The sequence below is a fragment of the Loxodonta africana genome, chromosome 16, assembly GCF_030014295.1.
Source record: "Loxodonta africana isolate mLoxAfr1 chromosome 16, mLoxAfr1.hap2, whole genome shotgun sequence".
Classification (NCBI taxonomy): domain Eukaryota; kingdom Metazoa; phylum Chordata; class Mammalia; order Proboscidea; family Elephantidae; genus Loxodonta; species Loxodonta africana.
Genome location: NC_087357.1, coordinates 46,127,379 through 46,152,412, shown reverse-complemented (window position 1 = coordinate 46,152,412; position 25,034 = coordinate 46,127,379). Strand labels below are relative to the sequence as shown.

The 25,034-nt window shown below is 39.7% G+C and overlaps 1 protein-coding gene across 2 annotated transcripts in view; it reads left to right on the top strand.

Moving 5' to 3' along the window:
- Positions 1 to 24,557, top strand: part of STAMBPL1 (STAM binding protein like 1) — a 46,008-nt gene extending 21,451 nt beyond the window's left edge. For both annotated transcript variants that reach the window (XM_023546943.2, XM_064269599.1), the window contains 9 exons: positions 4,952 to 5,169; positions 8,134 to 8,209; positions 9,827 to 9,922; positions 12,045 to 12,402; positions 14,101 to 14,219; positions 15,001 to 15,138; positions 19,934 to 20,046; positions 21,509 to 21,608; positions 22,782 to 24,557. In XM_023546943.2, the coding sequence (XP_023402711.1) occupies positions 4,952 to 5,169; positions 8,134 to 8,209; positions 9,827 to 9,922; positions 12,045 to 12,402; positions 14,101 to 14,219; positions 15,001 to 15,138; positions 19,934 to 20,046; positions 21,509 to 21,608; positions 22,782 to 22,838 (1,275 nt within the window). In that variant the 3' untranslated portion in view covers positions 22,839 to 24,557. The remainder of the gene's footprint in view (positions 1 to 4,951; positions 5,170 to 8,133; positions 8,210 to 9,826; positions 9,923 to 12,044; positions 12,403 to 14,100; positions 14,220 to 15,000; positions 15,139 to 19,933; positions 20,047 to 21,508; positions 21,609 to 22,781) is intronic.
- Positions 24,558 to 25,034: the final 477 nt, after the last annotated feature.

The window sequence follows — 25,034 nt, the reverse complement described above, 5'->3', positions numbered from 1 at the left end:
CCAGCTACAGCTTAGAAGAAACTGTGTGCTGGGAAGGAGGTAACAAGTGCCTTGAGATCAAATGGGCTTTTTTTTTTTCTTTTTTTAATTGTGGTAAGAATAAATATAACAAAACATTTGCCAATTCAGCAATTTTTACATGTACGATTCAGTGACATTGATTACCTTCAAGTTGTGCCATCTTTACCACTATCAAGCTTATTCTGTGTCCTAATTTAGTTACTGAGTGTGAATATGGCACATTATATAACTTCCATGGCCTTGTTTTGATACCTTGTGACTTAGGACAACTGGAAGCAATATTTAATGTCACCAGCCTTTTATGGAGGCTATTAAGTGGAAGCTGTCCTTACTATTTCCTTCCTCCAAACTACCCTGCCTTAGCTACTCACTGCAACCCTGAACTGACTTGACGGCACCTGACAACAACAATATATATAGCTAGATACATACATATTTAGATTTAGATATATTTGAATGTGATCTTATATATATGTGTGTATATATATATATATATATATATATATATTAAAAGAAAAAACAAACCAAACCCAGTGCCGTCGAGTCAATTCCGACTCATAGTGACCCTATAGGACAGAGTAGAACTGCCCCATAGAGTTTCCAAGGAGCGCCTGGCTGATTCTAACTGCTGACCCTTTGGCTACACATAACATATATACACAGAGAGATTGATGAAGACTGTATGTTGTTTCCAAGTTTATCTCTGAAATCAGTTTTAAATTTGAACCATTCAATAAAGAAAAATCTTATTTAAATCTTCAGATAAAAAGATAATCTAATTATAGTCATGTTGCTCCCTTTTCTTTCTTCCTCAGTTCTTTCACTTATTGGATGAATATTTATTATTATCTGCATTCCAGGGACTATGCTACATCCTAGGGAACAGAGATGAATAGAAAATTATTCCTTTCCTTTAAGAAGCTGGTAAGGGGTGGGAAACACTTGGAGACAGATAGTAATAATTCACTGTGGGCAGTATAGAAATAGTTGTTGAGTCGCTGTTGAGTCGATTCCAACTCGTGGCAACCCCATGTAGCATTACAAATTATGTTTTGTACATACAGGAGTCTGAGAAACTCCTTTACAGATTTGTCTAAGTTCCATGGGAATTTTTCCAGTTATTTTCTGATGCCATAGAAGTATTTATCTGCAATTTTCAAGTAGGACTGCTGAGTTTTACAGGTGCATGTATAAACATGGGATGTAGTGCTGAGGTATCTGAGACATCTCAGTTGGAAAAGACTGTATATACTCAGGCCTGAGACTCAGAGTTCACAAGCTCCAATTCCTGTCTCTGACAGAGAAATCTCCAGTAGCTTCTCTGAAATTGGAAGGTCTCTCAGAGAATTAGAAGAGCAAAACAGGGTTTGAAGAGAAAATGAGCTTTAATCTGAGACGAAGTCGCTTAGGAAGGGCCTGAGTGTTGATGTTGTTGCCAGTTACACCTCTCAGCTCTCAGAATTCTGGACCAACTGAGAAACTGAGAAAGGTATAAGACCAAACAGGCAAATAAAAAAAAAAACATTGCCATCGAGTCAATTCCAACTCATGGCAACGCTGTGTGTTACAAAGTAGAACTGCTTCATAGGGTTTTTTTTAGCTGTAATCTTTAAAGAAGCAGATGGCCAGGTAAGGATCAAAATGGAGCGTGGACTTTATTCCTGGTCATTTGGACCTGGAGAACGTGGGAGACTGATAGCTATTCTTACCTCTCCTGCACCATGTTGAACTGGCTCGTCCACCCAGTCACAGGGGGACTAGCTGGTGACCCTCAGGGCAAGGAAGTCCCCAGGCACTGCGAGCTTCCTTGTGGAGGAAGAAATGAAAGGAGGACTCAGCTACGTAGCTCAAGGCCAGATCAAAAGAGAAGGTGCAAGAGGCATCGCCTGCTTCTGGCTTGAGTCTTGAGAAACAAGTTTATTGCTCCCTGGTTATATATTAAGCTTTTAGGAGTAAGAGTCAAATCAGGTCTCTTGATTTGCTATAAAAGTTCCATCAGAGTAGACCAGATGGCCTTGGTGTTAACTCCAAATATCTAATTCACACTCTACCCTGCCCCTGAAGGCTGGCTCAGTAACATATGGTCAGATTAAACTATGTCTAACTTGATTTCTTTTATAGCTTTCTACAGACCTTATTCAGGAGATCTGTTCACACTGTAGTCAGACTTGCAGCGTGCCTTTAACTGACAGAAGAGGACTCAGGAAGCTAAGTTAGCTCTGGGCGAACTCCATTCCACGGCCCTCCATTCTTGGAGTATCAGTGGTGATTGTTGTTGTTGTTACTTCCTGTTGCCTGGATTCAGACTCATGGTGACTCCATGTGTGCTGAGTAGGACTACTCCATAGGGTTTTCAAGGTTGTGGTATTTTGGAAGCAGATCGGCAGGCCTGTCTTCCAAGGCACTTCTGAGTGAGTTCAAACTGCCAGGCTTTCGGCTGGTAGCCCAGTGCTTAACCGTTTGCGCCACCCAAAAACCAAAAAACCAAACCCACTGCCATTGAGTTGATTCCAACTCCTAGTGACCCTGTAGGACAGAGTAGAGCTGCCCCATAGGGTTCCCAAGGCTGTAAATCTTTACAGAAGCAGTCTGCCACATCTTTCTCCCACAGAGTGCCTGGTAGGTTTGAACCACCAACCTTTTGGTTAGCAGCCAAGTGCTTAACCACTGTGCCCCCAGGGCTCCCTTACACCACCCAGGGACTCCTCAAATGATGATAGTCTAAAGCAGAGGTTCTCAAGCTTCAGCATGCATAAGTACCTCCTGGAGCACTCGGTAAAACATAGAGTCTTGGGCTAACCGCCGGAGCCTCTGATTCTGAAGACCTGAGTGGGGCTCTAGGAAACCTGCATTTTGAAAAAACTCCCAGGTGATGCTGATGCTGCAGGTGCGTGGCACATGCTTGGAGACGCACTAGTTTAGAGCAGGGGTCGGCAAACTCTGGCCTGAGGGCCAAATTCACCTGCCTGGTTTTGTAAATATATTTTTTTGGAACACAGTCATGCTCATTTATTTACCTAACGTTTATAACTGCTTTCACGCCAGCAGACCCGAGTAGATGTGACAGAGACCATGTGTCCCATAAAGCCTAAATTATTTACTATCTGGCCCTTTACAGGGAAGAAAAAAAAAAAAAAAAATTGCAGACCTGTAATTTAAAACTGACTTTTTTTTTTTTACTTAATTTTTATTGTGCTTTAAGGGAAAGTTTACAAGTCAAGTCAGTCTCTCATACAAAGATTTATACACACCTTGCCATACACTCCTAATTGCGCCCCTCCTAGTGAGACAGCATACTCCTTCCCTCCACTCTCTCTCATTGTGTACGTTTGGGCAGCTTCTGGCCCCCTCTGCCCTCTCATCTCCACTCCAGGCAGGAGATGCCAACACAGTGTCATGTGTCTACTTGATCCAAGAAGTCTGTTCTTCACCAGTATCATTTTCCATCCCATATTCCAGTCCAATCCCTGTCTGAAGAATTGGCCCTGGGAATGGTTCCAGTCTTGGGCTATCAGAATGTCTGGGGACCGTGACCTCCGGGGTCCTTCCAGTCCCAGTCTGACCATTAAGTCTGGTCTTTTTATGAGAGTTTAGGGTCTGCTTCCCACTGCTCTCCTGCTCACTCAGGGGTTCTCTGTTGTGTTCCCTGTCAGGGCAGTCATCGGTTGTGGCCGGACACCATCTAGTTCTTCTGGTCTTAGGTTGATGTAGTCTCTGGTTTATGTGGTCCTTTCTAGGAAACCCTGGTGGTGTAGTGGTTAAGTGCTATGGCTGCTAACCAAGAGGTCAGCAGTTCGAATCTGCCAGATGCTCTTTGGAAACTCTATCGGGCAGTCCTACTGTGTCCTATAGGGTCACTATGAGTTGGAATCGACTGTACGGCAGTGGGTTTTGTTTCGTTTTGTTTCGCTTTTCTGTCCTTGTGTCTTTGGAGTTCTTCATTCTTCCTTGCTTCAGGTGGGCTGAGACCAATTGATGCATCTTAGATGGCCGCTTGCTAGCGTTTAAGACCCCGGACGCCACTCTCCAAAGTGAGATGCAGAATGTTTTCTTAATAGATTTTATTATGCCAATTGATTTAGATGTCCGCTGAACCCATGGTCCCCAAACCCCTGCCCCTGCTTCACAGGCCGTCGAAGTGTAAAACATTGACTTTTTATTAAGAGATTGAGTAATTATCCTGAATATATATGTTTTGTGCTTTCCCAAATGTGTATAGATGCTGCTTTCATTAATAAAATAAAATTTATTTATTAATGATACTGCTGACTTTTTCTTAGTAACTTTTTAAAATCATTTTCTGAATCAGGGAGTAATTAAAACTGTGGTCACTATTATGTGGTGATCTAAGAGTTTTTTTCTCTGTAAAAAAATAAGAGTGGGTGTCCTTATGCTTGAAAAGACTTCTCCAGGGCTTATGGGTGATCCAGTGAAGATTCAGGAAGCTCCTGGAAGCTTCTTATTAAACAAAAGTATTCAGGAAAAGAACTGAATCTTTATAGTAACTGAAGCTGAGCTAGCTCTTAGAGCCTCTTCAGGGTAGAATGACACGAGTCTTACCTGCCAGGAGTCCATTTCTTGGCCTGCTCTACATGATCCAGGCCGGAGGCATCCATGGGAATATAAGGACAATGATATTTACCTAAAATGATCTAAAACATTTGCATATCCAGGAACTGCCACATAACTGTCCTCTGAAACCTGAAAGAGCTCCTACCTCAATAAAAATGTGTGTCTGATCTGGAGATGTGTGTCTTTTTGGTGTGCAGACCGTGTCTTTGGTCTTTGACCAAAAAAACTTCACTTTTCTCATATTATGAACTCATACAGAAAGATTCCCTTAAGTATTGGTGTCAGGTACAAAAAATACTTCTATGATTTCAGCCATCGTCTTTCCTTATTATAATCAGATTCAAATTTTGCTTTGCAGAAAAAGTTGGCTGCTATGCCTGATCACACAGATGTTTCCTTAAGTCCGGAAGAGCGAGTTCGCGCCCTCAGCAAGCTTGGTTGTAATATTACAATCAGTGAAGATATCACACCGCGCCGCTACTTTAGATCTGGAGTAGAAATGGAGAGGATGGCGTCTGTGTATTTGGAAGAAGGAAATTTGGAAAATGCGTTTGTTCTTTATAATAAATTTATAACGTAAGTTTTGGGATGTTCTGAAATGAGAAAATTGGAATAATATTTACATGATATTTTGATGGGGCTATTTGCCTGCCATGAACTTTTTGACGTTCAGACCAATTTTGCCATCTCCAAATGCATTTAATGTCAGGTTTTTAAATTACCAAGTAATGTGCTCAAAGGTGTCCTCATATACCATCTGCCAGGTGTAGGGACTGAATAAAGTCAGGGATGGGATGATGCTTAGGGCGATCAGATCCACTCTTAGTAGGCTAGCACAGTAATCACAGTGCTTCTTTTCTACCACACTCTTCACAAACAGGGCTTTGAACTGGTTCATTCTGGTTCAAGCTCCTGGTGAGAATTTGCATTTCTAACAAGTTACCAGGGGATGCTAATACCGCTGGTTGGGGGTCAATTCTCAGAAGCGTTAGCGGTTCTCAAAATTTATTATAGGTAAGAATCACCTGAGGATTTTGTTAAAATGTAGATTCTGATTCAGTATATCTGGGGTGGAATTGCAAATTCTCAGCAGGGGTTCAAACTGGAGTGAACCTGTTCAGAGCCCTGTAATTGCAAATCCCATTTCTTGTTTTATGCCTTTCTCCCCTTACAGGGATGTAAGCTTTGTGAGAGCAGCAGCCAGATTGCCGCTCTGTTTACAGGACCTGGAACATGTAGTTAGCATTTAAAAAATTTTTATTGATGGGATGAGACTGAGGTGCAGGTTGGGAATCATAGAAAGGACATGATTTAGGGCTAGGGTATAAGAGTCAGTCTCATAAAAACAAAACAAAAACAAAAAACAGTTGTCATGGTGTTGACTCTGACTCATGACAATCCAACATGGGTTGGAGTGGAACTGTGCACCGTAGGATTTTCAGTGATTGATTTTTCAAAAGCCTCTGGGCGGACTTGAACTACCACCTTTTGGTTAGCAACCAAGCACTACTCAAGGACTCCCATTTTCACATACTACTTAGTATTTTTTTTTTTAAAAAGGCAACTTATTTGGCTGTGTGAGAATGCTCTGTGCAAAAAAGTTTTCAAAATATTGAGTGAAAAGTGGCTGCGTCAAGACAACCATGTGAAAATATACTTCCTATTAAGGCACTCCTTGGAAACCGTATAGGGCAGTTCTACTCTGACTCGACGGCAACTTTTTTTTTTTTTTTTTTTTTTAGATAACATGGACCCTGGTGGCACAGTGGTTAAGGGTTCAGCTGTTAATCAAAAGGTCAGCAGTTTGAATCTACCAGCTGCTCCTTGGAAACCCTGTGGGGCAGTTCTGTTCTGTCTTACGGGGTATCTATGAGTCAGAATCAACTCAACGGCAATGTTTTTTTTTTATTATTATTGTTAGAGAGAGATTCATTAGTAACATATCCTAGTTTAAGAGTTAACAGAAATGGGATTTGGGTTTTCCCTACCAATTTGCCAGTTTACTGGTTTGAAGGATCTTCAGTTATCAATAATGACTTAGTTATGTGTTGATTAGTGTCACTAGCCTCAGTTGGGGACTTATAAACTGAGAACACTTGAGAAGTTGAAAAGAATATTTTCAAAACTGCGTTCCGTGATTCTACCAAGGGTGAAATTAAAAGCAGTTGACATGGCATCCAAACTGGGCTCTGTATTTCATTCACGGTAATTAACTTCTTGGAAATTTAGAGAATGGTTGGTAATATTCATCCTATCTGGAAAAATCCTTTAAGTCTAGAAAGTTAAGCAATATGAACTTGGAGGTTATCAATCACCATTGAATGTGATGCTGAATGAATGTGTGATTTGCAAACAATGGAACTTCAGGTAATTATGAGGTATCGCATATTGATAAAAAATAGCATTCATAGCCCTTAATAACCTATCAAGGAAGGACTGTTTATTCATTTAACAAATATTTCTTGAACACTTAATATGAACTGAGCACTTCTGTGGAATGGGGATACATGAATGAAAAACAAGACAGGCTTCCCTTTATCTAGAAATGATGAATCTGGTTTGCTGTAAAGACTTCCCATCACTCCTGCTGCCCCTTGTTTCTCAACAAGACAATGAAAAATAATTAACACTCCAGCATTGGCAATCAGCATCTTCTGATCCACTAGGGATTCTGGATGTCATTTCTCTTAGTTATGAATTTCAGTTCATAGTTTTTGTTATACGCAAAGGAGGCACTGCTGATTCATCAGTGGTCCTTCGAGTCTTTTTTTCAGTGGTGAGAAGGGATTACATTGATCCTTCCAAACTCTTAGTTTTTACACAATCCTCTGTAGCCAGCAGCACACATATATAGGATGGGACTCTGAGAAAGGCCAACAGGACTTGGTCTATTTAGGAATATCCCTGACCTTAACCCCAGTTAACATCAGTTCTCAAATTGCTGAAATTAGCTACCCTATAATGCCAAAATAAGGCCTCTAGGTGGCACAACTGGTTTGCGCACAACTACTAACCTAAAGGTTGGCAGTTTGAACCCACCCAGTGATGCAGCAAAATAAAGTCCTGGCGATCTGATTCCATAAAGATTATAGTCAAGAAAACTCTATGGAGCAGTTCTAGTCTGTAACACACGGGGTCTCCATGAGCCAGCATAGACTCAATGACAACAGGTTTGGTTTTTTTAAATGCCAAAACACTGCTTCTGCTGATCCTTCATAAAAGGCTGGTGGGAACGATATAAGTTACATAGTAAGTTATTAACCAGTATCTTTTTTGAAAGGATGCTTATTCTTATACTCCAAAAAAAAAAAAAAAAGAAATCCAAATCTGTTGCCATCGAGTCGATTCCAACTCATAGCAACCCTGTAGCATAGAGTAGAACTGCCCCATAGAGTTTCCAAGGAGCACCTGGTGGGTTCGAACTGCTGACCTTTTGGTTGGCAGCTGTAGCACATAATCACTATGCCACCAGTGTTTCAGAAACCATTATTGAGCTTTTTTGTCATATGATGCTAATGATGTGTTTTTGTCTTTCTATAGCTTGTTTGTAGAAAAGCTTCCCAGCCATCGAGATTACCAGCAATGTGCAGTACCAGAAAAGCAGGATATTATGAAGGTATTGTGGGGTTGATTCTCCCCTGTGGGATCAGATGCTCCACAGCATCCATTATCGATTCACTCCCTCTTCCTTTCCTCCTGTATCTCATCCTCTTGAGAGTTTAAGCACAGAAATTCATCCCATTAGCAACAATGTTTTGATTTCTTCTTAGCCTTTAATCGTCATTACTAAACCACTATGGGGTGTCAAATCAAAACTGGAAAAAAGGAAAAGAAAAAGGTCACAAATCTGCTCATTTGCCTTATGGTGTGAAGAAGAAATTATTTTACAATCCTCCCCAGAGATTGAGAAGAAGAATGGTTTTATATTTCCCTGCACTCGTTTTAAATAGTTATTTTGGCTGGTTTTGATTATTCCATACAGCCTTGAACTCAGCAACTGTTTGAAAATTGGTGTTGATTATTAAGGGAGCATGAAGTTCTAGTTGTTTTCCTCTTATAGTACTGGTCTAACAGATAATAAAGTGTTTGGGGGTGGGGGTGGCCTGGAATATTCTCAAGGAAAACAAACATTGTCGAAGGGTATTTGTGTATCATCAACGTTTGTAACATATATAATTTCAAATGTCTTTAGAATAAAAATATAAACATTCTAAATAAATATTTTTAAAACGTTTTCCTCTTGTTTATCTTGAATAACTTGGATTGATCTTGTATGGAGAAAGGTAAAACAGTGTATACAGAGCTAAGCACAGCGTGAAATTTTAAATAGCTCGTGAAAGATATTTGACCGTATAATGAAATGAACGCCCTCCTACCTTAGGTAAGCCTGAGGCAGCCTGTTGCTAGAACTCAGATTTTATCAGTCGTCTGTATTATTTGATTGCTACATACACTCATCTGAAGTGTCCTTCATTAGCATGCTTTTACATAGCATTTCCCCTAAATTTTTATGTTCATTCAGCTTCAGAGAGTTTCTGCTTGGAACTTAAAGGTCGCGGGCTGCCAAGTTGATCTCTTTTACTCAAATTTACGGTTATTCTTATTTATGGGAAAAAATCTTCAAAAGTCTGTGCATTTCCCTTGTCCTATGCTTGTTGAATAAATGGATGCTACTAATAAATAAATAAATGGCAAAGGACTAAGAGAACCAAAATTTTAGTGGAAGTGCTCTGGTAGAGCCAGGAAGGCTTGGATTTTAGTCTTAACAGGTCCTCTAGATAGTTGTATGACCCTGGACAAGTCTTTTAATCTCTCTAGGTCTTTGTTTCCTCATCTCTAAAAACAAGTACTCCAGCTGGTTTTTAGAGCCTGGCTAGTCTAGGACTCCCTACCTTCTCTAATGTCCCTTCTGGCTCTATTGCTATATAATTTACATACTGTGGAATGTCCACTTATAACCTACTATCTAAAAATGGGGTACCTGACCAAACAAGATGCTTATCCAACCAGTGGAGCCAATAAAGGTTTACAAAGGGAATTTTTTTTTTTCCTTCCCTGCCGAAAAGTTACATTTTGGAGCGCTAGAAAAGAGGTTTACTTTTCTACCATCATCTTTGGCTAATTGTGACTTGATTTCTAATACACATACCAGCTGTTTTTCGTTCTCAGCTGATGACCTGAAAGCATATACTGAAAACCTCCACTAATCAATGTGTATATATATTTTTAAAAGAAACTGAAGGAGATTGCATTCCCAAGGACAGATGAATTGAAAAAGGACCTTTTAAAGAAATATAACGTAGAATACCAAGAATATTTGCAAAGCAAAGTAAGTTCAATTGGTACATTTATTTCATGACTGTTTCCTGTGCAAACATTTTTTGAATTTCATTTTCCTATGATGAGATTTCCAAATGTCATATGCATTTAAAATTAAAAATTAAAGATGCAGTGATGTAAAACCAATAAAAAATTCATGTCGATGTCCAGGTTAAGCACTTGCACCAAAGATGGGGTCTTTTTATTTTCCTGCGACATCTGATGAAGTGGTGTATGAGAAAATAGATTCCTACAGTGATTTAAATAGAGCTTTTTCTACAACTCTTGCCAAAGTAACCTTGAGCCAAATGGCTACTCTTTGTCAGATGAACAGAGGCTGTAGGGGGTAAGGAGAACAGTATATGATTTCTGATGTATCTAACTCCATGTAGGCTTTGAAACTGAGAATTAGAGTCTTAAATTCAGTTAATTGGGCTGGAAGAATAGTTGACCATATTGGTGAAAGGTAATCATATAACCAAGAAGCGATACTTCTGGATTGTTTTTAAATAAACAGTGAAAATGATAATGATGTCTACGAGACAGAAAGGCATGGAAGAAGAAGTTGTTCGTTCTGTGGGATACTCAAGTTCAAAACCTGAATCCTTCAGAATTTTTATAGTCTTATTTAAAGGTTTTATTTATTTAGGTTTGCTGCTTGCTTTGGAGGTTGTGACCTTTACTGACTATCATTTTAGTTCATTAGCTCTGAAAATGGTCACAGAGCTGTTCTGCTTTCTATGGGCATGGCCAGGAGACTGGTTTGAGTGAAGTGTTTTAGCCAAGTGGTAGAAGGAATGTTGAAATCCGAAAGTTTCCCTCAAGTGTGGATATTGACAATTTGATTCGGAATACGAGAGGTAAAGATGATCCTGGAGGCAAAGCAAAGCAACAGTAATGGGGAAAAAAGCCCATGTCCACGTGTTTCTCGCGTGCTCAGCAGTGTGTACAAACATGCCCTTCACAGTCGCCCTGGGAGGAACAGCGTCATTCACTAGTCCCCATTCTGCGCTTGGATGGGCTGCCTCTGGTGATAGCAGTTACTTCATAGTTCACCGTGGTATCCTGAGTGTATGACCCGTAGAAATCTCTTGTGGGGTAAGAGTGGCGTCATTACACCTCACAGAGATGAACAGAGATGCCTGGAAACCCTTGCTCCCGCCAGCCCTGGCATCATCTGGGAGCTTGTTGGAGGTGCAGAAACTCAGGCCCTACCCCAGACCTGCCTAATCAGAATCTGCATTTTAACAAGAAAGATCGCTAGGGTTATGCCTGTGTGGGCTGCTATAAACGGTCTCCTCCACTCCATTCCCATCTGACAGGAGCTCAAAATTTAGTTTCCATCACAATCTTTTGGGGACCTTATTAAAAATGTTTATTCTTTGACCTTAATCCCTGGATTTTTTGTTAGGACTGGGGAGTTTGGGAATCTGCATTTTTAACGAAAATCCCTATTGGTTCTGATAGAGAAGGTTGGGCCACATTTTGAGAATTATTTCTTAATGATTCTATGCAGATATCCCCTCTTCCGCATAAAGTTCGAACAGTATGAGTCCTAGAGGCAAATGCAAAGGGTTCGAGGGCAGCTTTCTGTGGTAATGGAAATGTTCTATTAGGCACTGTCCAGTGTGGCAGCTGCTAGCCACATATGGCTATTGGGTACTTAGAATGTGACTAGTGTGACTAAGGAATGGAATTTCTAACTTTATTTAGTTTCAATTAATTTAAATTAAATAGCCACATATGGCTAGAGGCTGTTATGTTGGCAAGTACAGCCTAGGGTGATATCACTATTGCTGAGATACTTTGTTCTATAGGGCCTGGCTAGTTAGGCTGAGCAGACAACCCTGACCTTGATTTTCCAATATTTAGAAGTGTGGTGGAATGGAGGGAGCTTGATTGTCATGGCTGTCTCTGGTAAAATATGAGTGGGCTTGGAACTGCTGTCCTGACCAGATTAAGGGGCTTTTGTGATGATGGTGTCTGTTTTCCTCACTGTTTCATGAGTATCCCTGTGGGTATATCATAATATCTGGCTGTGTCTGTCTACTAGAAGGTGTGAAAGTGTCTAATTCCAACTGATGTTTTTGCCTTGGAAACTAACCTTTTATTCTGGCAACCACCTTTTTTAGAACAAATACAAAGCAGAAATTCTTAAAAAACTGGAGCATCAGAGGTTGATAGAGGCGGAAAGGAAGCGGATTGCTCAGATGCGCCAGCAGCAACTAGAATGCCAGCAGTTTCTGTTTTTCGAAGATCAACTGAAGAAGCAAGAATTAGCCCGAGGTCAGATTCGCCGTCAGGAAACCCCAGCGCTGTCTGAGCAGATTGATGGGAGTGCTTTGTCCTGCTTTTCCACACACCAGAACAACCCCTTGCTGAATGTATTTGTGGAGGAACCTAATAAAAGTGATGCAACCAGTTACGCCAGCCACTCTCCTCCCGTAAACAGGGCCTTAAAGCCAGCTGCTACTCTAAGTGCTGTTCAGAGTAAGTGATCAAATGCTCCACTACAACATATTGAGGCTCTTCTAATGGCGCCGTATTTCTGTAGCATCTGGGAAGGTTCTCATTTCATTATTAATCATAGCAGGACTTCTATATGATGGGGTGTGGATGAGTACCTCTCAGTACTGTCTAGCTTTTACTTTAACCAGTAACCAGTTGCCGTTGAGCGGATCCTGACTCATGGCGACCCTGTGAGTGTCAGAATAGAGCTGAGCTTCGTAGGAATTTCAATGGCTGATTTTTTGGGAGTAGATGGCCAGGATTTTCTTCCAAGGCACCTCTGTATGGACTCGAATCTCCAGCCTTTTGGTAGCTGAGCATATTAACCATTTGCACCTCTTAGGGACCCAGGTTTTTATTTCACGTAGTCCCCATATTATGAATGAATTCCATTCCTAAATCTGTCTTTAAGTCGAATTTGTATGTAAGTCGGAACAGTTAGGTGTGGTTTGTATCTATCAGTTAGTCAAATGTTCGTCTTAGCATATAGTATACAGTGTACCTTTTTATGCATAAAAACACTTCCAGATACACTAAAACATCTTTAACATAATAATACAGTAATAGTAATAATAATGTTTTGATGTGCATCACAAAGTAGCACCTGTTTTTATTATGAACCATTGTATGTACCTTGAATTTTTAATGTAATAGGCTTGACGGGGTTTGCTTTGTAACTATGGGTTGTATGTAAGTCAGATGTTCTTAACTGGGGGACTGCCTGTATATGTAACGTTAAAATTTAGGAAACATGATTTGCCCCTGGATAGAGCAGAGAGTCTGTAATAACAGGACTGTTATTTCATCATCGTGCAGAGCTTTAAAAAGAGAAGAAATCGAAGCATTTTTTTCTCCCATATATTTTAACCAAGAATCACGCCATAGCTTAAAGGCAAACACATATATTGGAGAGAAAAGAAGATGTTGAGAAAATCATTTGTCTAGATCTTTGTTCAGCAATAAAATGTATGTGCATGGTATGCTTAGCATTATCTCTGACCCAGGAGGATCCCATGTGCATAAGTAGCTAACCTCCAAATGGACTGTGTGTTCCTGCCAACAATTAGTGCTGCTTGGTAGTGCTAGATCAGTGCTGGCAAGTTTCCACAATCAAATGGTGAATTCTTCCCAGCAGATACTGTCAGGATGGGTGTTCCCATTTGTTTTAAAAGAGTTATAATAGGCAGGTATTTTATAAATTATTCTATTGCTATTTATTTCTGAAAACTTTATGATTGTACCTACCGATATGATTGTACCTACCGATCACCAACTTTCGTAAAGACATAAGTAACATACAGTAAATACAATGAAGAATACTTAGCCTGTGTCTTCTGTGACATGAGCTGTATCTATGCAACATACGCATTTAAAGTACATTTGTTTATGCAAGAAGAAAATACACACACGTATGTATAGTTGATTCAGACCATAAAGATAGAAGGGTGTTTGTACCTGTCCACCTTGTTTATAAAGTAACTTATATACAATGGTAATTTTATCTTCCTTCCAGTCAATGTTTACCATTAAAAGTTTTAAGATAAAACATGGAAGGTGGGGCACATGATAATTTTAGTTTTGAAATATATTTTAATAGCAATTGCTTGCCGTAGACAAATTTGAAAGGTGGGATATAAGATTGATGCTTTAGCTTTTTCTTTTCCTGTTTCTTAAATTTAGCGGTTGAAGGACTGAGGTGCGTAGTCTTACCGAGAGATCTTTGCCACAAATTTCTGCTGCTGGCAGAGTCTAATACAGTAAGAGGAATAGAAACCTGTGGAATACTCTGTGGAAAACTGGTATGGTCTTTGTTTCATGTTTCTCTGGACAGGATACTTTTAACAATGCTGGCTTTCGTGTGATAAGCATAGCAGAATAAAAGAATGTTAAGAGTTGTAGATCTTATCAAATTACATTTACATAGCTTAATTTCATAAAACTGCCATTATTGATGGGAGTAATTTTCTAGAAAATGATTATAAAATTTCAGGGATACTATAAATGTCTGTTTGAAGCAATTAATCAAAGCATATGTCTTTGATTAGAAAAATAGTATATTACCAGTCTTCAAATTTCCAGATCCACCTAGTTTGTGAAATCATTTTTCCATTGCGATTATGGGAGATCCTAGTGAGACCCCTCAGTATTAGAAGAAAAGAAAGTTATAAGTCTTGAAGTGAAACTAAATGCAATTAAAAACAAAACCAAAACCATCAGCCTCCACGATCCTTAGAAATGTTATTTACCTGCTATCTCCCCCTCCAAATAAACCTGGTGGTGTTTTGTCTAATTGTTCCATTGTAGGTGTATTATCTCAAGACCTTATATGTTAACCACATTTTCATGAACCAGCCTGGGATGCTAATTCCAATTTATGATATATTTCTATTGAGAAAATATATTTCAAATTCCAAACAACTGACTCTCAAAGAATCCATTCGCAAGTTTGGGACACTGTTTTTGAATTATGTTGGAGAAGGGGGGTGATGATGCAGTTGGTGGGGGCGCTCTCTAGTCTTGTAGCAAAACACAGCATTTCCTGTTCAGGTGTTTTCAGTCAGATGCTTGTTATTCTTTTAGACACATAATGAATTTACTATTACCCACGTAATAGTGCCAAAGCAGTCTGCGGGACCAGACTACTGCGACATGGAGTGTGTAGAAGAACTATTCAGTGTTCAGGATCAGCACGACCTCCTCACTCTGGGATGGATCCATGTATGTTTGACCTTTTCGTTTTCAGTTTATTTAAGTAATTTATTTTTGTGTGTGATGTGCCGTTTTCGTCCATGGGGAAATTTAGCTCAATTTAATTAGTCTCTTATTCTTTAATTTTCTCAAATGTAATAAATGTCATCATATTAAAACATTTTTATCAATATTGGGCCGTGTCTAAGCCTATCAGATCTGAATTTAGAGAGGGGCATATATGCTTTTTTGACCACCTCCCCCTCTGCCAAAAAAAAAGAAAGAAACATTTGGAAATTAAGGGGCTTGTTTTGATTAGCTAGCCCAGTTATTTTAGATTTGTAATCAACTCAACTAGACAGTTATTAATGTTCCCTTTTCCTTTGCTTTGGGTCTAAATTAGATTATTTTAAGAAAATTCCTAAAAATATTTTTTAAATAGGTGGTTGTATATATCAAATAGGGACTATACAATCTATCCTGCCTCCTGCATAGGCCAAGGGTATGTGCTTTACTCTGTAAATAGCTACACAGTAGGGCCATTAAGACTGGGCTAAAGACATGGGGTTCCAACATCCACTAGGCCATCACAGGAACAGAAAAGTTCTTATGAATTAAATTGACATGAGTTCAAATCTCAGCTCTGCTAAAAATTCAGTATAAGAACTTTGGCAATTTTTTTTCTTTTTTATTGTGCTTTAGGTGAAAGTTTAAAGGTCAACTTAATTTCTCATACAAAAATTTATACACATATTGTTATGTGACACTAGTTGCAATCCCTATAATGTGACAGCACACTCCCTTTCCACCCTGGGTTTCCCATGTTCATCCAACGTGCTCTTGTCCCTTTTTGCCTTCTTATCCTGCCACTGGACAGGAGCTGCCCATTTAGTCTCATGTGTCTGCTTGAACTAAGACACTCACTCTTCACAAGTGTTACTTTCTGTTTTATACCCCAGTCTAATCTTTGTATGAACAGTATGCTTAGGGAATGGTTTTAGTTCTGAGTTAGCAGAGAGTTCGGGGGTCATGCCTTTGAGGGTTTCTCTAGTCTCAGTTAGACCATTAAGTCTGGTCTTTTTACATGAATTTGAGTTCTGTGCCACACTTTTCTCCTGCTCCATCAGGGACTCTCTGTTGTGTTCCTTGTCAGGGCGGTTATTGGTTGTAGCCGGGTACCATCTAGTTCTTCTGGTTTCAGGCTGATGGAGTCTCTGGTTTATGTGGCCCTTTTGTCTCTTGGGCTCCAATTTTCCTGTGTTTTTGGTGTTGTTCATTCTCTGTTGCTCCAGGTGGGTTGGGACCAATTGATGCATCTTAGATGGCCACTCGAAAGCTTTTAAGACCCCAGATGCCACTCACCAAAGTGGGGTGCAGAACATTTTCTTAATAAACTTTGTTATGCCAGTTGACCTAGATGTCCCCCAAAACTTTGGCAAATTTTTAAATAAACCTGAGCATAAGCTTTATCATCCATAAAATGGAGATCCTAATAAACTAACTTCGTATGCTGGTGAGAATTAAGTGAAATAACATGAGTGGATTTCTTAAGCAGATTTTTCTAGGGACTTAGAGAATTGTGTCTGTTGTTAGTGATGATGATATTCTACTTTTTCTAACCATGGCTTAATCCATCTGGGGGACATTTTTCCATTTCGTCTTGAACATCTGGGCCTGGGATAGGGACAAGTCATCCCTACCACATGGAGTGCTTTTTAAGAAGAATTCCAGGGCCCGTGCTGGGGACTCTGAGATCCCCTGAAGAGTAATACGTGATCATCACACAGACACACATAACACACAGTCACCAAGCATTTGGTGTTATATAATTTAGGAGTGTAGAAGAGACTTTAGTCCCAGCTCCACCTGTAAATTACTAGTGCCCTTAGTCATGACTACAAACCTCCTTGTCTCCAGATTCCCTCATTGACCAAGTGGGACTAGTGGATGCCTTCCCTCCCTCCCAGGATTTGTGTGGGTGGTAAATAAGATACCAGGTGTGAAAGCCCTTTGAAAATTATAAACTGCTTCTCAAATGCAACAGATGATTTATAACTGAATAGTTTGCAGAACTTTCCATATGTCTATTTATTTGCTAATACGCCTGTTTGCTTAGAAATAGCTCAACTTTAAAGGTATTATTTAGTTTAACATGATTTTTTATAACAAGAATGCATTTTAAAGTAAAATAAACTGTAACATAAATTGAGCATGAGTGTCAATTTTATTACAAATTCATATTGAAAAGTCTATGTTAGTTTATCTTACAAAAACATTTTCCCAAATTAGAACTGAAAGTTCTTCCTTTATGACCATCTGTGTGGTATAAAGTATGCTATAATGAAATTAAGTTATTCAGATAATGAATTTGGCATAATTCTAGAATTCCAGGATCTTGCTTTTGGTATAATTTATTTTTCACCGTATCAAATTGTTGTGGTTCAATGAAAATACTAAAATATTACATTTCTAAACCTCGATGGTTGTAAAGACCTTTCGTGATGATATTTATTGAGCATGATAATAACAACAAATTCCAGAGCTAACTTTTTCCAGATATAAATTAGTCATAGAAAAAAGGGCTTGGAATCACACAGACTTGGGTTTGAATTTAGACTTCTTGACTTAACTAGCTATATAGCTTTCAGCAAGTTACTTACTTTCCTGCTTAGCTCAGTTTCCTCAACTCTAGAATGGGGGGTAATAACCGTACTGAACTCGCCGAGTTTTTGTGAGAATGAAATAATTCGTGGAAAGTACCTGGCTCACGATTCGGTTGCAGTAAATGGCATTTGCTGCTCTTGTTATCATCATCATCTCGTTTTTATTTCCATAGAATGAGAGACTGGGAGCTCCATTTCCCGTGGGAGAGCTATCCTCATTGGAGTAGAAATGATTGCTCCTGGCAGAAATGAAGGGCTTAGAATGTCATGAGGTTTGCATTCATTCTAGAATGAATGTGCCTTGTTTATTTGAGTGGTCAGGTTGCTCGCTGCCTCCACAGCACTGTAGTCCCATTGAATACTTTTTACTGCCTCACCAAGACATGGAAGGTTCTGTGTGCAAAGATATTTTCACTGAACCAGACAACAGGCAATGAGGCCCCCCACTTCATGCCCTCGCTCAAAAATCTGTGTTTTAAAAATCAGGATAATTTGCACTCCTCATTTGAGCTAAGTCTTTATATAATTCAAGAGTTCTGTTTCCTTGCAGAACACGTATCTTTCTATAAGTAGAACTCAGTTGATTTTATCTTCATTCTATTAAGTATAAAAGTTTTAAAATTTTGCATTTTTTTTTTTTAACAGACCGTAGTTGTGTACAAAGGCATTTAACTCTCTCTGTAGAAAACCCCAGGAGCCCTGGTGGTGAAGTGGTTAAGAGCTCAGGCTGCTAACCAAAAGGTCTGCAGTTCGAATCCAGCAGCCGCTCCTTGGAAACCCTGTGGGGCAGCTCTACTCTCTCCTACAGGGTCTCTATGAGTCGGAATCGACTTGACAGCACACAACAACAATAACATGGGAAACCCTAAATGAGATGGATTGACACGATAGCCACACCAGTGGACTCAAATATACCAGCCATCGTGCAAATGGCAGAAAATGGGGCAGCATTTTATTCTGTTACGTGTAAGATCATCATGAGTCAGAGCTGACTCCATGGCGACTAACAACAACAGCACGGCCTATGCCCTTAGCTAATAATGACAACTTTAAAATGACAACTGTAAAATGACACCACCAGCAGTGAAACGACAGTAATAACAGCTAACAATTTAGACTCCTTTCTATGAAGTTCTAGGTACTGTTCTAAGACTTTTATGTGGCTCATCCCCATTTATCTTCATAAAGGTCCCGTGAAGAAAACGGTCATTAGTATATTAATTAATTAGTAGTCTTATCTTTATGATCTCTATTTTACAAATGATGAAACAGGCACGAGGAGGTTAAGTAGCCTTCACAGTGTCAGACAGCTAGCGAGTGATGGAGCCGGGGTTCATGCCCAGAGGTTGTGTCTCCAGGACCTTTGTTTCATGACTAAAATGGTCACAGTCCTTTTTCAAGCTACATCAGGGTCTAATATGGATTTTAAATCATTATGTATACATACATTTCTCGTATTTATCTATGAATCGCGGATTTGTCTTTCATAAATACAAGTTTGTATATGACCCCAAACCTTGAAGATACTTTTTATTCATTATCTCACCTTCTTCCTCATTATCTGAGTATTTAGTCGCTTATGCAAGATGGGTCCCAAACACCTTCAACATTCCACTCATTTAGGTGGAATGGTGATTCACAAAAGGATTCACAAGGACGTGTGGCACGTTTTGTGGAAACTTTCTTTTCATATCCATGGTTCTGGGCATAAGTATCTCTGGTCCAGGGTTTCATGTCACAGCTCTGCTGCTGACCAGCAGGGTGACCATGGACAAGTTACTTAAACTCGCTGAGCCTCAGGATCTTTGTGTAAAATTGAGATAATTCCATACATGTCTCACAGGTCAGTTGGGTTGATGACCTGAGGATCTATTTAAAGTCTCTGGCAAATGAATTTCCAGCACTTTCTTTCCCAACAAGGAAGTACATGTCTCTTAAAACTCCCAGGAGCCTCTTCTCAAAGTCATAGTTATTCCAAAGAAGCAAATAATAGGAATGCAGGAAGGGGTGGATTATGTTAGCAAAACATTTTTAATGTTTCTTCTTTGATAAATGATGGTTAAAAAAAGCAAATACATTTTTTTGTTAGTTTCGTAAAATGGTCTGTGGCTTTGGCTAAAACTCAGCTACCCTAATATGATTGTCCTCTTTTCTTTCCACAGACACATCCCACCCAAACTGCATTCTTATCCAGCGTTGATCTTCACACACACTGTTCCTATCAGCTCATGTTGCCAGAGGCTATTGCCATTGTTTGCTCACCAAAGCATAAGGAGTAAGTGTAACTATTGAAGGGAGCCCAGGGAAAGCTTTGTCTGGGGCTGCTGATTGCAAGTGTGCCACATACCAGATTGTGGCACTTGGATGGGCAGGCAACTCAATGCCCTTGGGAAAAGAGGTTGGTACCAGCGGGCCCCATGTACCTGCAGCTCTGCAGTCTTTTGTTTTACAAGGTCCTTTCAGTGGTAGAATTACTGGTTCTCTTTCTCCAGTTAGCATGACCTTGATGTGGATAAAATTTAGGAGGGAAGTTATTCCAGGTTGCCTTTTGAGATCTTCATTCTACTGTATTATTTCCCGTTGTAAGAAGTTTTCCAGCCTCAGCTTAATTACCTCCAAAACCTGTTTTAATTTTGAGAAACAGTGATTGTTGTAGATTATTATTAGGGTGGTGAGCATAAGAGTCAAACTTAGACTGGAATTCCTGGCTCCACTTACAAGTGGTATGTTCTTCAGCAGAATACCTCGCTGCTGTCAGCCTCAGCTCCTTCAGCCCTAATACCTGTCCATACCTGTGAGGATGAAATCAGATGATAGTCTGTGTAGCAAAAAAACCAGACCAGTTGCTATCAAATTGATTCCAACTCATGTCAGTCCCATGTGTTGCAAAGTAGACTGCGCTCTGTAGGGTTTTTTAAGGCTGTGACCTTTTGGAAACAGTTCACCAGGATTTTCTTCCATGATGCCTCTTGGTGGGTTTGAGCCACCAACCTTCTATTAATAGTCTAGCGCTTAACTTTCTGCACCAACTAGGAATGCCCTATAGGGTCGCTATGAGTCAGAATCGACTGGAAGGCATTGGGTTTAGGGACATCCTAGTCTATATGAAGTTCTTTGCATAGTGCCTGGCAGCATAAAAAAAAACAATAAATGTTTGCTGTTGTTATAAACAGTGTTTAGCATCATACTTGGAAAATATCTGCCACCTGTGATTTCCTCCCTCGGGGCTTGTCCTTTTCTCTGTAGGCTCACACAATAGCTGTGCTACTGCTTCCCGTTTTCAGTCCTGCAGGTGCCTGGAGATAGCACTGCCCTCCCCTGGGGTTCTCTCCTTTGGCCAGTCATCACACATACAAAAATAAGCAAAAGCAAACCTGTTGCCCTTGAGCTGATTCTGACTCATAGCAACCCTATAGGCCAGAGTAGAACTGCCCCAGAGGGTTTCCAAGGCTGTGATATTTATGGAAGCAGACTGCTATGTCAGTTCTCCCACAGAGTGACTGGCAGGTTCTAACCGCTGACCTTCCAGTTAACAGCCGAGCACTTAACCACTGCACCACCAGGACTCCTTGGCTAGTTATCACAAGAGGGGTTAAATAAACACCATGAAATTCCTACTTTGTGGTGTCTTTCTCCACCCTTTTGAGGAATATGTACATTTCTGTCATTCAAATAAAGCATGCAGAAAACATAAATGACTGCTAATGTTTCTGCCTCTTTTTTGTCCTGGGGTTTAGCACTGGCATCTTCAGGCTCACCAATGCTGGCATGCTTGAAGTTTCGGCTTGTAAAAAGAAGGGATTTCATCCACACACCAAGGACCCCAGGCTGTTCAGTGTGAGTAGACAACATCGGCTATTTTCTGCAGATATTTATTTTTCAAACTTTTTTTTTTAAAGGAGGGAAATACAGTAAGTCCCCGGGCTACAAACATCCGACTTACTACTTACCTGACAACTCATATTTGCCCTTGAATGTTATGTAAGTTTGCCCTTGCTTTGAAACTGTAGAATCAACCCCTACTCGCAACACGTTCCCCATCACAGTCACCTTCATTTTCTGCACTCGCAGCTGTTAAATCCCTGAAAAGACTTCGAGCCTTTTCTTGCACTAAACAATGAATCGATTCTGACTTGTAGTGACCCCAAAGGGTTTCCAAGGCTATACATCTCTACGGAAGCAGACTGCCACATCTTTCTCCTGCCAAGCCACTGGTGGTTTTGAACCACCAACCTTTCAGTTAGTAGCCGAGCACCTTAGCCACTGCGCCACCAGGGCTTCTATTTCTCTCCCTAAAGTAAGGCTAAATAAGAACTGTATGCACTGTTCTGATATACCTACAGATTTGATGTGAAGACACACTTAGGAGGGGCTTTCCTTTGTAAGCCTGTAGTAGCGCTAAAACACTGTATTGCTTAGTCTGGAATTTTCCTATCTCTGAAAATTAATAAATCTTTATGCTTTCTCAAGCTATGATTTCTTACTTTATTTTTTTATTTACAAGGAAATTCAAGTATTTCTGTAGCAGAGTTGATTACACATAAAGCTACCTTTCCATTTGTATATCTGTGTGACATCTGAAGTTTTCAACAGTCTAAATATACCAACAATTATTAAAGAAAATCATATAAAATGGCTTATAAATCATTTCTGCATGATGTGACCAAATTAGTTTTTTCAGAACAATTCAGTGAAAACTGATCATACTTCCTAGCTTTGTATAGCTCAACAGAAACGTTATTTGACTGTATCTTTAAAAAAAAAACAAAAAAAACTTCTTGGCAGTTTTGTGGCTACAACATCAAAGAAACATTAATATGAAGTTAGAATTCATTTACAATGAGAATCACTTTGCAACCTCTATAAATACTTTGTTGTTGAACATGAACAAACCTGATTTCCTTTGTTCTGATGGCGGAAGTACTTTTTAAATTAGGAAATTCATATTCCCTCCCTAAATAGAATTGTATGTTAAGCATTATGATGTAAAACCAATGTTTTCTTTCCTAGATATGCAAACATGTGTTGGTAAAAGACATAAAGATAATTGTGTTGGATCTCAGGTGATCTGAAGACTAGCGCCATCAGCTCCAGACACCTTCCTGTGGATATGTGGTTGCCGGATTTTCTTAAGATGTTTCCAGAAATGACTGATATTTTATATTTATACATTTTAGATTGAAGGTTTGATATTTATTGTTCTTGTACATTTTGAAGTTTTTTTTTGGGGGAGCGGTTGCCTTGTCTCAAGAGAGGTCACAAAGTTGTTAAATCAGTACCTATTAGTGTACCCAAATACTATGACCTGGTAATAAATTGTTGCAAACAACAGTCTGTCCAGTATTTATAGAAGCCTTTGCATATGATTTTTAGAACGTTAGGTGTTTCCCTGTAATTTTTTTTTTTTTCACTCATGTAAAATATAATTCCAAAGAAAGAAATTCGTAGGAGTTCATCTCTAAGACGGGTCATCTATTCCTGCAACATTTCCCTACAGTAGAAGGTGAGCAGCTTCGCCACTTGAAAAGAACCATGGGTGCCGACGATAGAGACCATCTGTGTTTTCAGTTTCATCCAGTCCCAGCATCCAAGATAGGTTTGCAGTGAATCATGGCATCGAATACTAGAGCAACGAGCTTCTGCTTCAGGATGAGGTCAGAGGGACTGGGGTAGCCGATGACTCATCCACTTGATTAAGAGGACTAAACGCAGAGAAGCTTGAGAGTGGGAAAGAAGAAGGATCAGATAAAAATGCAAAGCCCGTTACTGTGAAGGTCGACAAGGGTGACAGAAGACATATGGCAGAGGAAATAACAGAAAATTCTCAGCCAAAAAGAACAAATAAAAGAAATAATGTGGAAAGAGTACTTGTGGTTAAAAATATGTGCATATAAACTAATGCTCGGGGAATAGGAAAGAAAAAACTAAAGATGAAATTGAACAGGGTAACATAAGTACAATGTATGTACGTTATGGTATTTCTCAGGCTTGGTAGGATGGGACTGCGGCTGGTATCTAGGTAATAAAAGCATTTACCTAGATCAAAAGATACAGATTAAATAGAAGGAATGAGAGAGGTATGTTCTGTCTTAGCAAATTGGATAGGTAGGAAAAACCTGAAGGTGGAAACATATTGGAAAAAAATTAGCTACAAATATAAGTAGAGAAGACAGAAGTAATATTGTTAAAGGAGCAAAATCTAACCTGCCCAGCTTGAAGACAGGTATGGATGATGCCTTCTATGTGACAACCTGTAGCAAACTGCCAGCAAGGTGACGTGAAACAGTGATGGGGGAGGCTTTCAGTATCCTATCGCCTGCTGGACACAACACCTCAACTACATCCAGGTCCAGGATACACCCTTGATTTGCCTTACTGCTTGTTTAATTTCCCTGTAGAGGGTTTGTTGAATGTCAACCAATAAGGAAAAGCAAATGGACGCTGAATTGAGAGAAACTTTGGAGGAAAGTGAACATATTGTCTGAGAGATGTATATAAATAAGGGAATTCTATTTGCAAATCAACAGTTCCAGTGATCCTATAGTGGATACCTTTAACAGAGATTAATGACTAAAACCCATAGGGAAGTCCTAAGAAATCCAAATGCATACTATGGTACCACAGATGTGCCCAGTGAAGTGAGCACAGAATAGGCATCAGAGAAACCAGCAAACTTGCTGATCTGCCCTAGTTTCAAAGGAGCCTGTATAAAAGCTGGGTGCTAGGCACTGAGTCCAAGAACAATTCTGAGAGAGAGAGAGAAAAATTGGCAACTAGCAAAGAACATAGGATTGACTAAGAGTCAGTATAGCTTTTCTGGGAGCCATTTATACTACACAAGTCTATTTCATTAGTGTTGTTGTGTGCCATCAAGTCGATTCCGACTCACAGTGACCCTATGTGATAGAGTAGAACTGCCCCATAGGGTTTCCTAGGCTGTAATCTTAACCAGAGCAGATTGCCAGGTCTTTGTCCTGAGGAGCCTCTTGGTGGGTTTGAACTGCAGACCTTTCGGTTAGCAACCAACCACTTAACCATTGTACATCCAGGGCTCCTTATAGGTAAACTTATTATACTAGATGAGGAAGATGTTACAGATACACATAGAATCAAGACAGAGAGGTTAAAATCTCGTGCTCTGTAATCAGACGTTCACTGATAGAAGTGTTACTTGTGGTAGCAAAGTGCTGGACTCAGTCTGGGAGTGTGGATACATATCAAGAACCTCTACGCACCAATTAAAAGCAGTTGGGCTAGGTGTGC